The 16,464-nt window shown below is 46.3% G+C and overlaps 1 protein-coding gene across 1 annotated transcript in view; it reads left to right on the top strand.

Moving 5' to 3' along the window:
* Positions 1-6,197, top strand: part of TRPV5 (transient receptor potential cation channel, subfamily V, member 5) — a 33,288-nt gene extending 27,091 nt beyond the window's left edge. The window contains exons 14-15 of the mRNA XM_005862782.2: positions 4,286-4,392; positions 5,123-6,197. Of these exons, the coding sequence (XP_005862844.1) occupies positions 4,286-4,392; positions 5,123-5,411 (396 nt within the window). The 3' untranslated portion in view covers positions 5,412-6,197. The remainder of the gene's footprint in view (positions 1-4,285; positions 4,393-5,122) is intronic.
* Positions 6,198-16,464: the final 10,267 nt, after the last annotated feature.

Here is a 16,464-nt window from a genome sequence, read left to right as displayed (position 1 = left end):
TTTGATTGATAGCCTTGCTGGGTACAGTATTCTTGGATTCAGACCCTTCCTTTGCATGACTTTGTATATTTCATTTTCTGGCCTGCTGGCCTGATGTGTTTCTGTTGAGAAATCAGTCGCTAGTCTGATGGGGGTTGCTTTGTAGGTAACTTTCTGTCTCTCTCTGGCAGCCTTTAAGATTCTTACTTTGTTGTTGGTGTTTGACAGTTTAATTATAATGTGTCTTGGTATTGGTCTTTTGGGACTCTGTGAGCTTCTTGGACTTGTGTGAGTTTTTCTTCTCTATGTCAGGGAAGTGTTTCTGTTGAGAAATCAGTCGCTAGTCTGATGGGGGTTGCTTTGTAGGTAACTTTCTGTCTCTCTCTGGCAGCCTTTAAGATTCTTACTTTGTTGTTGGTGTTTGACAGTTTAATTATAATGTGTCTTGGTATTGGTCTTTTGGGACTCTGTGAGCTTCTTGGACTTGTGTGAGTTTTTCTTCTCTATGTCAGGGAAGTTTTCTGTCATTATTTCTTCAAACAGGTTTTCTATTCCTTGCTCAGTTTCCTCTTCTTCGGGCACCCCTATTATGTGGATGTTAATTAGTTTCCTGTTGTCCTACAGTTCCCTTAGGATCTTCTGTTTTTTAAGGTTTTTTTGTTTGTTTGTTTGTTTTTTCTAGATACTGCTCTGCTTGGGTATTTTTTTCTAACTTGTCTTCTAGCTCACTGATGTGGTCCTCTGCTTCTTTCAGTCTATTATTGATGCTTTCTATTGAGTTCTTTATTGCAGAAATGTCATTTTTTCATTTCTTCTTGGTTCTTCTTCATTTCCTCTTGGTTCTTACACATGTTGTTGAATTTGTCTTCCATCCTTTTCAGCAACCTTATGACCATTGCTCTGAATTCTTTCTCTGACATATTGCTTGCCTCCATTTTGTTTATTTTCTGGTGATTCCTCCTGTTCTTTCATATGTGGGCTGTTTCTATGTCTCCCCATGATCGCTCCCCTCTGGATGTCTGGTTATGTAGCTCTCTGTCTTGCATTGACTTTCCATCCACAGATTGCCTCACCAGCTGTATTTAATTTGCCAATTCTGGGTGGATGTAATCGAGTCAGCTGTTCCTTCTATCTGCTCTGTGAGAAGGCACAGGGCTCGTCTATGTATTCACACCACTTTGTCTCCTCCTGGACAGACTTTCTTGGCACTCATGGTCAGAGAGGCTGGAGTTTTGGTGTTCCTGGGTTCGCAGCTGAGGCAGCTTGTTCCTGGGGGTTGTGGTTGTAGGGTCCTTGGAAGTATCTGAGGTCTGCCCAGTTGAAGGTAAGGCTGGGCTTCAGATCACTGCCACTCTTCCCTTTAAGATGGTGCAGTCTCTGTGACAGAGCTAGCCACTCTGGGAGAGATATCAGCAGCAGTAGAAGCTGCCAATCCAGGGGAGCCCTGTCCAGCAGTCCCCAACAATTCCTTGGAAATATAGCTGTCCCTCACTCACAAATATAGACGCTCCCTGCACATCCATACACCCTCCTTTCGTTCTCTCACTCATACACTATCTTACAGCTTGCCGTCCCATTGGTAGCCATCTTGGATCTCCTATATCCTAGTTTTTAATTTGAACCTTATCTTCTATAACTCCCTGTTTCTCTATGATCTGTTTTTAAAATATATTTTTATTGATTTCAGAGAGGAAGGGAGTGGGAGAGAGAAATAGAACATTGATGAGAGAGAGACATGATCAGCTGCCTTATCATGTCCCCACTGGGGATTGAGCCCACAACCTGGGCATGAGCCCAGACTGGGAATAGAACCATGACCTTGTGGTTCATAGGTCAATGCTTAACCACTGAGCCACACTGGCAGGGCTGTTCTGTTTTTTTTATATCATGATAGGCTAATAAAATTTTAGAGTTGGAAATTCCTTTAGTGGTCCTCTAGTTGAGTTTCTATCCATTGTATAATCATTTATTGGCCAGAGAGTCATTCAATATATTTTTCAATGCTGATTTGGATCTTATTATCATGTGGATTTGGGCAGTGATTGGGAGGAGGCAAGCTTATTTCACATTTTAAGTGTTTTTTTTTTGTTATTAGAAAAGCCCATGTTACATTGAGCTGAAACACATTTTTCTATAATTCCATTCTTTGGCCCAAGTCTTCTTGTATAATGCAGAACACACCCTTCCCTATGAACACTGTTCAAATATTTGAATACAGCTATTAGTTAATCCCTCAAACTTTTCATTCATTTTATAATAATTATTTAGATAATAATTATGAGTTGGGAAGTGTCCAGGAGCTTGGGGATACAAGCACGAACACACCAATGCAAGTTGTGTCCTCATGGACCTTACATGAGCTTGGAAAGACAGACATCAAACAAATGACTTCGCAGGAAGCTGTACAATTGTAGTAAAAGTGTCACAGAGAAGTAGAAGATGCTATGAGCAGGGTGCAACAGGGGAATCTGACAGGAAAGTTAGGAAAGGCTTTTCTGATGGAGTGACATTTAAAAGGAGCCCTAAACATGGGTAAGAATTAACCAGTTAAGAAGAATAAGGAAGAAGGATAACGATTAGGATTTGTATCTATCAGGACTCTTGCCTACAGGACAGAAAATCAAACTTAAATAGACTTAAGAAATGCAGTGGGAGAAGTTTGTGTTGGCCTCCATAAATAAAAAGTTTAAAGAATTAAACTAAATTTAGGTATGTCTGGTTGGAGCCCAGATCGTTTCAGGCACTATACCAGCTTTTCTGTTCTGTTCACTTTTGTCCAGCTTTTCTAAGGGAAGCTGTAAACTCCCAAAGGAATGAGCAAGTGTACTTCATAGCACAATGCCAAGGGCCACATTCATGTTGTATCCTGATGCTGTGAAATGTGCCTTTAAAAGAGCATCTTCCTTCCAGTGAACCCACTCTCAGTTCTATCTCATTGCAACAAGTCTGAGTTATAGGACTGGATAGTGGCGGTGGTGGTAATGGAAGAGGAGTCTGTGGAGGATAGACTAATTAACCAGAACTGTGTGCAGACAAGTCTTCTCCAATTGATGGAGTGGGGGTAGAGAAGGAGAGATTATCTAAATGAAAGATGGGCCCTGTTACCAGAGAAGGTGGGGGTTTCAAAGATAGCGCAAAGAAAACAAAAAGTGTCCTTTTCAAGATAAAGAGGAAGAAAAGCTATCCAGGGAAAGGGAATGGAATGATTGAAAGTCCTGAGGTTGGATGGAACTTGGTACAACTAGGAAACTGAGAGAAGGTCAAGAGAAGTGTAGAGTACTAGAAAGACACAGGGTGTAAGAATGGAAAATGGAGAACTGGGCATTTTAAAGGATTGGCAGTCATTTCAATTAATGAAGCTTCTTGGCCCCAATCCATCCTGACTGCACGCTCCTGTTCATGCCCTAATAGATCATGGGCCTTTCAAAACTGGGATGGTCCTGATATAATCAGAGGAATGCAGTATGAAGAGTGGGCATGCCCTTCCTTGCTTTGGACACTAAACCATGAATAGCACCTAAAATTGAGCTTATGATCAACTAGAACCCCGCATTTCTGTTACCCAACTTACTTCGCTAAGCTCTTTCACTGTTTTCCTGTACTTACACAGACACTTGGGTCTTAAACATAAGTAAAGAACCTTATATTTGGTTTCCTTAAGTTTTATGTTATTGTTTTCTGCCCAGCATTCCTGTCTGGTGAGATCATTTTTATATTGCTTCTGTCACCTTGCAAATTACATATCCCTCCCTATTTTGTGTCATGGGTATATTTGATAAGTTTTTCTTCTGTTTCATTTAAGTAATTAATGAGGGCTGGGCAAAGTACAGAACATGTGACATGCCACTAGAATTTTCCCTGCTAAGTGTGCCATCATTAACCTACTCTCTTCCTTGTTAGGATATTTGCTACAAGTTCCCTGAGCACTAGCAGCCTTACTTAATCCTCAAGATCATAGAGATTCTATTTAATAATTTTATTTAAATCAGGATCATTGGTTTATGGCTTTCCTATGAAAGAGCAAATGAGATTACTTTGGAGTGACTCACTTTTCATGAATCTGAATAGTAATGTAGGGGTCACTGTTTTATTCAAAACACTCACAAAATATTCTTGTCCTTTTCTGATGAATTAGGAGTAAAGCAGATAGCATGGTGCCTGGCACAGGTGATGGGAAGGATCAATGACTGTCATCTCCATTGATATCTGCTGTCTCTATTCCATAGTTGCCCTTGGGTTCTCTGTCTGTGTTCTCTGAACCACACGGCTCCTTCTGAGTTCTTCCTCTACCTCTCCCCCTGTCCAGGTCGTGGCCACCACCGTGATGCTGGAGAGAAAGATGCCTCGCTTCCTGTGGCCTCGCTCTGGGATCTGTGGGTACAAGTACGGGCTAGGGGACCGCTGGTTCCTGCGGTGAGTGACAATGTATATGCGTGAACTGAAATGTGTGTGATGCCATGGGAACAAGGGTGACCAGTTCCACATTTATCATCCTCCCCTCCATTCTTGAGATCCCCATTGGACCTTAGGGAGAAGTCATCACTCTATACAGTGACCCTGCATTAGCCAGTTTGAGGGAGGAGGCTGGAGCCGAGGAGGGTAGAAAGAATGATGATAGCTGATGCCAGGCTATGTGTCCATCAGGGCAGTAACATGTGAAAAACTACATATATGTATGTATGTTTGGATGTGGGGATGGGCTACCCAACTTGTTATAATCTTATTCCCAGATGACCCCCATTCTAGTATGTTCTTGCCTAAAGCTAACCTCCTTCATACTCTATTCTTAGCTCCTAACCTATCTCTTCTCTCCTCTTATTTATGTCCTGAATTTTACCTCATTTTTATGATATAATTATTTATTAATTGGCTTTTTTTCTCTTTCATATTCACCCATATTCCCCACCATCATACCCACACTCAAATCCTGAGTTCAAGACCTCCTTGGTCTCTACCCCAGTTAGTCCTTCATTCTATTGCACTTTCCTTCACTTGACCCTGGGTGCTCTTCTTATGTCACCTCCGCTCCTTACCTTCCCCTTTCCTCTTGGTCCAGTCTCCTACATGTGCCCCATTCACCGCTGTTCCTCCCCACAGCCCATCTCTGCCCACCTCAACTGAGTGCTTTCCCTTTTCCCCTCAGAATCGAGAGCCTCCATGATCAAAATCCTTTGCGAATGCTTCGCTATGTGGAAGCTTTCAAGTCCTCAGATAGGGAGGATGAACATCTTTCTGAAAAACATCTCTCTGTGGTTGAAAATGGGACTCGAGCCAGAGGCTCTCTGACCCTCCCAACGCCCTCCCTATCCCGGACCACATCCCGCAGCAGCAGTCACCGGGGTTGGGAGATCCTTCGTCGCAACACCCTGGGACACTTGAATCTTGGACTGGAGCTTGGTGAGGGTGATGGAGAGGAAAATATGTATTTATGATTAGAACTCCTGTTGCTCTTGACATAGCTCCAGGTGACCTGGGTGGGAGGCAGGGAGAGAGGCACTTTCCTATACAAGTATCTAACTTCCATGCTGTTAATAATGGGAGGGGATGGACAGAATAATATCTGAAGGCTGTGTCTCAAACTTCATCTAAGCATTTCTGGAGATGGGCAATAAGCAAGTGTTGTCCGACACATCTTCTCAAAGCCCTACATCTTAGAAAAAGAAGGTTTTGTTTTTGTTTTGTTTTGTTTTTAGAAAAGTTGGGCTTGGCCATCAAAGACATGAAATAGGGATGCTAGACTAATAATATCTGGATCATCTCTTTGCTTCTTGGAGGTACTGGAAAGTAGTAAGCTGTGTAGCCTGCCTGAATCCACATGCTTAATGTGGGAAAAGGCAGGCATGGCCCTGAGATTGTGGCTCTTCCCTTTTTCCTATAGCCCTGAAGGGCGCTCTCCCCACCTAGCAACCAAACCCCAACTAGAAGACTGTGAGAAAAAAGGTTCTTCATCCTTGTTTTATTTTTTTTTTAATTTATTGTGGTAATATACACATAAAATGATCACTTTAGTCATTTTTAGGTATACAATTCCATGGCATTAATTATATTCACATTGTTGTTCAACTATCACCAGTATTTATTTATAGAACTTTTTCATCATCTTACGGTGAAACTCTTATACCCATTCAACATTAATTCCCCATTATCTGCTCCCTAGAGCCCCTGATAATTAATGTTCTACTTTCTTTTATAAATTTGACTACTCTAGGCACCTCATAAAAGTGAAATCATACAATTAGTTCTATTGTATCTGATGTATTTCACTTAGCATAATGCTTTCAAGGTTCATTCATGTTGTAGCATGTATAAGAATTTCATTCTTTTTAAAGACTAAATAATTTAATTGTATGCATATACTAATTATGTTTATCGATTCATCATGGTTGGACATTTGGGTTGTTTTCACCTTTTGACTATTATGAGTAATACTGTTACAAATATTAGCGTACAATTATCTAAGTCCCTGGTTTCAATTTCTTTGGGTACACACCTACAAGTAGAATTGCTGGATCTTACTGTAATCTTTGCCTAATGTTTTGAGAAACTGCCATATTCTTTTCCTCAGTGGATGTGCTATTTTACATTTCCTCCAGCAATATACAGTGTTCCAATTTCTCCACATCCTCATCAATACTTGTTACTTTTTGTGTTGTTATTGCTGTTGTTGTTATTGAGAATAGGCATCCTAATAGATGTGAAGTGGTATCTTATTGTAATTTTGGTTTGCATTTCCTTAATGCCTAATGACATTGAATACCATTTTGTGTGCTTGTTGACTATCTGTAAATCTTTTTTTTTTTTTTATAAATGTGTATTGAAGTCCTTTGCCTATGTTTCAATTGTGTTGATTTTTTTTGTCTTTGTTTCTGAGTTCCTTGATTTTTGAGGCTCAGAGTGTAAAGTGTTTGTATCTTGTTTGCATCATGGTGTGTGTTTTTAAGTATGTGTGTCAAATAATGCCTTTCAATGCTCAAACGGCCCAAACATTTCTTTTATGGGATTGTCCCTAGTCTGTCCCTCTGGTAGCTCATTAGCAGTTGACCATCCTTGTGACTAGAGGTAGCTCCCAGCTATGTCTCCTGCCATCCCCAACTCCCTTTGCCCCTTTGCTGAGTTGTTGGGTGGATGACAATAATAGAAGAGGGGCCATCCCTCTTCAGGAAGGACATTGATAACTGGGTGTCAGGGTGCTCATTATAGGAACTCAGGTGTAGCCTCCCTCTTGACTCCAGCCCTTTACTTCTCATCCTAGCCCCATCATCTCCCTCACCAAAAAACCATAATAACTTTTAAGAGGACTATGGTCTATAACAGCAAAGAGATATGTGAAATTTGTGAAACCATAGACAGATTCACCCAGGTACTCATGCAAAGCACAGAATAGTATGGGATGGTGAGGGGTCACATGAGCGAGCATGCATGCACACACTAACACAAATGGAGGGTACATAGGTGGCATGGGTTCTTAAAGTGTTCAGTCAGTCACCATGATCCCTTGTATTTTCTTTTACCTTGGAAGTATGTCCTCCCCTGTTGACAGCTATATTCCCACCTGTGTTCCAGATTCAGTTTTCTTTCTGTCTCTTCTGTCATCTGTGCCTTTCACTTTTTTCTCTAATGTTCTCACGTGTGTATCTTCAACCCTTCCCTCCCTACTAGTTCTAGTCAGCAAATAACCATGCTCTATTCTTTTCCATCTTCAAACAAGTTGCACCTCCACCTCACCACCGCCTTTTAGCTATGGCTGCCCCACCTTTTTTCTCTCTCTTTCTCTTCAGGGCCAAGTTTCTTAAGAGAAGACTCCATTTTCCACTGACCTTACACAGTTTCCTCAATCCATTGTGATGTGACCTTACCTCTCCATGCTACTGATATCACTCTCATCAAGGTTATCTATCTACCTGTAGTTAAATCCACTGAAATACTCAGTCTTGCTTGAACTTTCTCTAGCATCTGTCAGATTATAGGCAACCTCTCAGCATATCCACAGCCACATACTATACCACCCTGTCTGCTTCTCTTCACCAATCCCTTCAATATTTTGGGCTCTGTTTTTCCCACCACCTGGGCAGCCCCATCCACCTCGTAGAGTGCATCAGCATGTACACGTTTGTGATTCCCAACCCCTTATCTTCAATTTAGATATGTCTCCCAAGCTCCAGGCACGAACAGCTTGGATTCCTATCTATTGCACATCTGTACCTAGATATTTTACAGACACCTCAAATTCAACATGTCCCAAACTGAACAACTTTTCTTCCTCACCAAACCTGCTCCTCCACCAATGTTTCCAACCAAATCAAAGTTGCCCAAGTCAGAATCCTTGGTGCTATCTACATCTGTCTCAACTCTCATCTCCAGTACATCTCAAGTCTTGTGGATTCTTTGCTTAAAACACCTCCTTTGAAAAGTAACTAGTCGTGATTAATAATGCATCACATGGTACAAAATTGAGAGAGCACACAAGATATACAGGGGTGGGGAGAAGCTTTTCTACCTCTGTCCCAGCTCTTCTGGTGTTCTTTCCAGGGGCATTCACTTATAAACATTTGTTATTTATCCTTCCAAAATTACTCTCTGCATATCCAAGCATATGTATGTGTGTTCCTCTTATAAATGCATATAATAGCCCAGCCAGTGAGGCTCAGTGGTTGAGCATCAACCTATGAACCAGGAAGTCACAGTTCAGTTCCTGGTCAGGGCACATGCCCAGGATTTTGGGCCTGATTCCTAGTAGGGGGTGTGCAGGAGGCAGCCGATATTATATGTGCATAAATACATATAACAGTACAGTATATTAGGAAAACAGTTCTTGCTTTTCTCATTTAATATATTTTGAAGATTGTTCCATGACACTATGACATAAAAACAACCCCTTTCATTTGTCTCTGCCTCTCTGAATCCCACTGGCATTCTAAAATGGGCCACTGTTATCTCTTGCCTGCATCACAGGATAAGGTTCCTAACTGCTCTCTCTGCTTAGAGTGCACACTACAGCCAAAATGACCTTTGTAAAATGCAACTTTTGCCTCAAAGGGTGGTCTTCTGAAAGCCCTTCCATGAGCCGACCCCTGGCAACTTCTTCAGCCTCCTCACATATATCTCCTCTTGCACTCTGTCACCACACTAAATTATTATATTATTATTAGTTACTTGATGGTGCTATATTCTCCTTATCCTTGACCTTCACAATTTGTGGACCTTTCTACCTTCCTGCACCTATTCCCCCTTCTGTCTTTGTAACTCGTGTTCATCCTACTGGTCTCAATGATCATACACTGATTGTGTGTTTGTGTGTGGGGGTGGTGTTCCTAACACATAGGCTGGGCTAGAGTCCACCTGCTCTATGTTCTCAGGCTATCTAATTTTTCTTTTTATTATGCATCCTGAACTTTATTGTACTTACTTATTTAAATGTCCATCTTCTTTAGTGGATTCTAAGGCAAAGATGACATCTATCTCATTCATCATTGTGTTGCCAATGCGTGGCATAATTCCTGGTACAACGAAGTGGAAAATAAATATCTATTAACTCAATCTATTAATGATTGACCTGTTTTTATTCTAAGTTTTCCCAGTGAGGTAACAAATGCCTGCCTTTGAGTGGGGTTGCAATCATAAAAAATGAGCAGATGGTATGGGTAGAAACACTTTGGAAAGGAAAAACACCATCACAAATGTGATGTGTGTGTGTGTGCGTGTGCGTGTGTGTGTGCGTGTGCGTGTGTGTATGTATGTGTGTGTGTGTGTGTGTCTATATGAGAGAGAGAGAGACAGAGACAGAGAGAGAGGTGGGGGGAAGGAGACAGAGGAGAAAGAAGTGGATATTATGAGGAAGAAGAAAAGAAGGGAAGAACAACCACAGCCCCAGAGCTCTGGGACCGGATCTTACTGAACCATCTGGTGTGTGGTATCCTCTGAAAGCAGCAGTGAAGGCCTCAAGAGCCTGATGAGAAAGGCAAAGATGCAGGCACAGCCACTGCTGCACGACAGACAGACAAGGTGAGTGAACCAGGAGCTGAAGGGTTCCAGTGGCCGGCAGATGCTCTTGCCCCAATGGGCAGCCATTTGGGGCTCCAGAGAGAGGGACAGGGGACAGAGAAAAACTGCTGTTTCTGCCTCAGGAATTCCTCGGGTACCCCCAAACGGTTACCATTCTCCCCTCCCGTCTCCCTCCTCCCTGGTGACTTCGGAATACAGAAGGCAGAAAATTCTCATTTCCAAGCACCTCACACACCAGAGGCAGGGAGGTGACTGGAGGGACATTTTATTCTCTCAGGAGGCCCTGGACTTTATAAACATGTCCCCTCCCAGCTGCTTGGAAAGCATTTGATTGACAAGGTTCTAGTAGGGAGGGTTGTGGAGCCCCCAGGAATGGCTCTGCCAGTGGCCTTGGGAAGGAAGGGCAGAGGTCACTGTCCTTCCCTTGTGCCACGCTGAAGGAATGCCAGATAAGGTCTGGGTCCTGCAGGTAGGGAGGCAGAAACCAGAGAGGCTGGCGAAGAAGGGAAGACTTTGTGGGTCCCTGGGGCATGGTGCACATGGCAAAACTGGGTGGAAAAATGGAGGTGGAGCGAGGGCCAACTGTGGCCTCCACAAGGCACCTTTGCACACCTGAGTTCACATGATGAAAGCTGTGAAAATACCTTGACGCAGGATCAAGGATCATTTACTTCTCCAGGTCAGGCCTACCTGGTTCTAATGTGCAAGGAAAGAAATGCTTTGACGGTAACAAGGAGTACGTTGGGTAATGTGGCCCCTGTCTCTGTCCTGGGACGGCAGCCAGGCAGGAGCCACCTGGGGTGGACTGGACACACCTGCTTCCTTTGCTTGTACTGCCTCTTTGTTATCCTGGCTTGGAGGAGGAGGCGATTATAGCCCTGGGGCCCCAGGCAGTGGTGGCTTATGCAAGGCCAGGCTGCAGCTGGAGGGACTGGGTGTGCCTGACCCCACTCGCCTGTGCATGCTGGGCATCTGTGACAGGGGTCTGCTTGCGTGTGCGCTCGCATGCAAGTAGTCCTTAAAGGGCCACTCCCTCTTTGTTATCCTGGCTTGGAGGAGGAGGCGATTATAGCCCTGGGGCCCCAGGCAGTGGTGGCTTATGCAAGGCCAGGCTGCAGCTGGAGGGACTGGGTGTGCCTGACCCCACTCGCCTGTGGCCTGTGCGTGCTGGGCATCTGTGACAGGGGTCTGCTTGCGTGTGCGCTCGCATGCAAGTAGTCCTTAAAGGGCCACTCTCTTTTTAACATGCTTTTTAACTCCTCTCCTTCCTCCTGCTGGGGTTAGTTGCTTGCATAACTCCTTCCTTATGTAGCTGTGAAGTCAACTGTGGGGGGCTGGCATGAGGTTCCTCCCAGAGATGCCAGCCCTGCCACCACCCCCCCCATCCCCAATGACTACATTGGCCAGAGACTAGCTTGGGTTCTGGGCTTATCTGAGGGCCACCCTGTTCACCTCCACCAGCTTTCTCATTGCCACGAGTGCCCCCACCAGGCAGCTGGGCCCTTTAGGGATAAGGAGTACAGGTAAAAGGACCAGTTTCGCTTCGCTGCTCTGCCATGGGATTAGCTGATGGTTTCTGAAGTGTTTCCCTGACATGATTGTGGAAAGATAGTAGCATCATACTCATGAAAGCACATGGGCCACTAACATTTTACTCATGGAGGGAGTTTTTATGGGGATATACTTGCCGTCCCCGGGTTCACCTCTTTATGCTCCTGCCCTCTCTGTTTTTCCTCATCCATCTCCTTCCAATAAGAGGTAAGGAAGGGCGACAGATAGATCAAAGCCTGTGGCTACCTGAAGGTGACCTTTGGCCCAGTCCTTCGAGATGCTCTCCTGTCCCGGCTCAGAGAGCATGACCCCTAAATGGATGACTAGTATCTCTTTCCAAGACTCTCAGACTTGGCCCCTCCTCTCCCTAGGTCTGGAGAGGACACCTGCCAATTGTTCTTTCTTATCCTTGGCAGAAGTCTCTGCCTCTTTATCTTCTCTCTCCCTCCTTGAGTGAACCTGGTGGGCACGAGGAGACAGTTCCAGGCCCCCCACAGCCTCTGTCCCAGACCCTCTGGGCCTTAGGTCAGTGATCACTCCCTGCTCCTGGGTCCCAGGCCAGGGAAGAGAGGGACTCGGGAAAGGATGGGGGTGGGCGGGGTGGCTGCAACCAGCCACAGGTGCCTTTCTGAAGACCAATTAATCTTTTAAAGGCAGAAGTCATTGTTTCTGTGTGGGCTGGGGATTGACAAACACCCTCCCCCCTCCCAGGATACACACACACACACTTCCCTGCTACCTTTCCTTGTTCTCCTGTCACCCTCTGGGCCTCTCTCTTATACACTGACCCTCCTTTGCCTTTGGAGCCTAGACAGGGAAATGCATCCACTAAATAGCTTGCAATTTCCTTGGCACAGATCATTCTCCATAGAACACAATTCAACATATACTGCATGCCAGGTACTCTGACAGGGAACAAGGACACAATGTGGTTTCCACTCTGCCTCTGAGGACCTGCAAGTGGGGGAGATGGGCAGGTAAAGGGGGGATGCTAAGGCAGTGCTATTCTGTACACAGAGCAGGGAGCACGGAGGAGGCTGGCACTCGTCCTGGCTGGGTGAGGATGGATGCAGAAGAAAGAAAAGAGAGAACATGACATTTGAGCTGTGCTTCAAGGGATGAGCTAGAGTTTATACATCAGATACTTCCTGGGAGGCATCTTTCTAAACCAGGCCAGGACTGTGTGGTTACTGAACCTGGTGCAGGCAAACGCCAGAGGCCCTATTTCCCACTACTCACTCCAACAGTAAACCAGGAGCTGGAGTTCAACAGTCTCTTTGGGAGCCAGTGGAGGGTGTGGGCCGTGAGATGATTGATACAGAAACCCACCCTGTGTAGGTGGTAACAGTCTGAGGTGGGATCTGCTCTTGTCCTCAGGGGGGATTTGCTCATGGGCATGGAAAGGGCTCCAAGACCCCAAAACAGTAGCAGAAGAGAGGGCTGAGGGAGTAAGAACAGAGGCTATTACTGTGCACCTGCCGTGGGGCCAGGTGCCTCCCACACCTGTCTCAGCTAATTCTCACCACCAGCTGTTGCTATTCTACTTTTCCAGACAGGCACCTGGGGCCCAGAGCAGGTGAGGGCCCAGCATACGGTCAAGTGACCATGACTGTGCTCATTTTGCAGACAGAAAACTGAGGTTCAAACAAGTAGCTAATTTGCCCCAGACCTCTCAACTAGCAATTAATAGTTCGGCTTTGAACCCAAATTGATATGTCCTCAAGGCCTTAGCTCCTTCTATGACAAGATTCTGAGCCCCCGAGACAAGACAGCTCTAAAGTCTTTACCAGAAAGTTATTTCAAATACTCCCTCCCAAGCAAAGTTAAAAAGGCAAATGACTTACATTCATATGACACACTACGGCATATAAAGTCTTCTCGCGTCCCTTATCTTTTTTGTTGCTGTTAATCCTCACCTGAAGATACTAGTTTTTTTTCCATTGATTTTTAGAGAGAGTGGAAGGGAGGGAGGAGAGAGAGAGAGGTCCATCGATGGGTTGCCTCCCACACATGCCCCAACTGAGGGTCAAACCTACAACCCAGGGACTTGCCCTTGACCTGGAATTGAATGCACTACCTTTGGTGCATGGGCCAAATGCTCTAACCACTAAGCAACAGTGGTCAGGGCTCATGTCCCTCATCTTTAATGCTAACAACAACCCTGCGGAATCAATAGCACAGAGTGACTGTCCTCAGTTCACAAATGAGGAAGCCAATTCTCAGATTGTGTGATTGAAATCGAGGATCTCATCGGTGCAGGGCAGGATTACAACCCCAGCTTCTGGGCTCCTGGGCTCCTGGAGAGACCTGTCCCACACCATCACTCTCTCCCCTGCCTGCATGGACAGATGGGCAAAACCAGACCTCCAGATCCGGAAAGTGGGGGACTACCCTCTACACCACGTCTTTGGCAAAAAACAACACAGAGGGTGGCTCTCAGGGACACCACGGTGCCATGCTGGCTCATGGGCACTTGCATACCTCTGACAGTTTTGATACATGTCTGTCACCCTTGACGATGGCACACATCCTCAGCCACACAACCCACACTGGCACCTTCCACGTGGATGGCAGTGGGTAGCCCTGTGCTCTGGAGTCTCTCAGCACTGATCTGCTCCCGAGGGTTTTAGGCTGAGCCCTGATGCTGCCTGATGCTGGACTTCCCTGTAGCTTGGGGACACATCTCAGTCAGCTGTTGTTGGGAACTTCAGGCAGGCTGGAAGAAGGGGGAGGAGCCCGGGAGGGGGGCGGGCCTGAGTACTGGCACCAGCAGGCAGGGCATGCGCTAAGGTGCTGATTCCTCGGGGTCAGCAAGGAGATCCCTATGAGGAGATCACAGGGTGCACTATCAAATGCCTGACATTTACACTCCCACCTACCTGCACAGGGTTCCACACACCCCGGGCTCCACACACCCGGGGCACCCGTGTCTGGAAAGCCTATGCCATGGGGCCTGTGTAGAATAGAACCTAGTACTTTCTATCTCTCCTAGTACTGGTCCCTGGTAGTGGCTGACCAGGGACCTGCCGCTCCTGTTGCCTAGGGAAATTCCGAATTGCCCATAGCTATCTGGAGAAAGTCCTGCTTAGCTTCAGTCCCTGCCTTGTACCCAGCTGGGACACCGCCTCCTGGTCTCCTTGCTCCTGGCCTCTCCACCCTCCTCAACTCCTACCACACCCTGCTTAGGTATCTACCACAGAATCTGCCCAGCCCCTCGTGCCCCAGCCTTGTGCTGCCTCACAGTCCTGAGGGGCACTCCCTCCCTGAGGCTGCTCTGTCCAGGGGCAAAGCCACAAGCCTGGCTGTGGGGAGAGGAGGCCCAGAACTGCCACCCAGGTCTGCCTCTCAGGGGTCAGCCCCCTTCTCTGTCCTGCTCCTGCATGCCTTCCCCTGCCTCGCAGACCCTGACAGCTCCCCCTGCAGTGTGCCCTGCCTGCAATTGGCAATTGCCGTTTTTAGACTGCTTGTGTTAAATAAATAGAATTTGAAAGGGTTTTTATCACCACCCTGTTGCACTTTCCCTGACTTTGGAGTGGGGGGAGGAAAAGACTAGAAGTGCAGGCGGGGCGCAGTGGGGGAAGACTGCTGATAAAACGCTGCCTCGCAGGGCTGCTGGCCTAGCTGTGGTGTCCATTGAGAACACGTGCTTTTGGAAAAGGGTCTTGCTTTCGGCTTGGGGTTTTCATAGTGATGATCTGATTTAGGATAATGACTAGATCCTATCTTCTGTGCCATAAACCAATCTTTTTACTCTAGGCCTCCTGGTCTGAGCCCTGTATCCTACTGCCCAGAGTGGAGTGGAGGGAAGTGGCCCCCAGCCCCGTCTCCAGGGATACCACAGTGGAGGGCTATCCCCTCTCCTCACTCAAAATGACTCGGGTCCCAGGATCCTGCTATTTATAAGGCTAAAGGGTGAACAGAAGCCATGTGTCGCCGTGTCCTGCCTGCCTCCATTCTATCTCTCCTCTCTGCTTGGTGGAGAGGGACCCTGTGATTCAGAGACAAAGACAGGCAGGTTTCACTGAGAGAGAAGAGCCCTTTCTGATATGAGGTCCTTCTGAGCTCCAGTGTGCCTGCAGGTGGGAGTTGAGGAGGGGCTGCCTGTTGAAAGGACCAGAGAAACTTAAGAACTTAAGAGTCCTTATTTTTGCAGATCCGGACACTAAAAGGTAAGTGACTTGGCCAAGGCCACACAGTGATTTCTGGTGGAGCTGGGGTTGGAATGCAGCCATTCTGATCACATGTCATTGCCTCTCTGCTTTGTGTCCTCCAGAAGCCAGCCTCGTGGTTCTCTCTCCAGATTTGGAAAGTTCTTTGGGGTCTGTGCACATTTCAGCGGCTTAATTCCTGGTTGACTTCAGCCTGATATGAAGGCGTTTGGGATAAAGTAAGAGGGGGTGAGAGACTGGGCGAGGCAGCAGAGTGGAGAGGCCCAGCTTGGGGGAAGGAAAAGGCTTTGGGGTCTGGAAGGAAGAGAGAAAGACAGGAGGAAGGAGAAGAGGCTTGAGAAGGGTAGCTGTGGGCTTTGCCACCCGCCTGCACACTGCCCTGTCTCCAGAGGGGCCACACTGGGACTAAGAGCCATGACTCCAGCCTGCAGAGACCTGGAGAGAGGGTTAAAGTCAGGTCAGGACTCTCACCCGGCAGCCACTGCCCAGCCTCACTCCAGGCTGAGGGCTTGTGTGTCTGCTCCGGAACCACTGCAAGCCCCAGAATCTACGGAAGACCACTTCTCAACTTACAGAACTTTTCCTAAATTTAGAAGAGTTGGAGTAACTTCCTTGCTATTTTCTTTGGCTTAAGTTTGTCTTTGAATTTTAATGCTTGACCCCAGAAAAGAGGAGCAGGAGTGCCAGATTCCTGGTCTTTCCAGTTTAGAAAAGGCTCTGGGCAGGTAGGGAACACAGGAGCCAAGGCCTGCCTGTCCCTGTT

The sequence above is a fragment of the Myotis brandtii genome, unplaced genomic scaffold (genome assembly GCF_000412655.1).
Source record: "Myotis brandtii unplaced genomic scaffold, ASM41265v1 scaffold168, whole genome shotgun sequence".
NCBI classification, from domain to species: Eukaryota; Metazoa; Chordata; class Mammalia; order Chiroptera; family Vespertilionidae; genus Myotis; species Myotis brandtii.
Note: the sequence above shows the minus strand (reverse complement) of the source record. Positions and strands in the feature narration are given on the sequence as shown.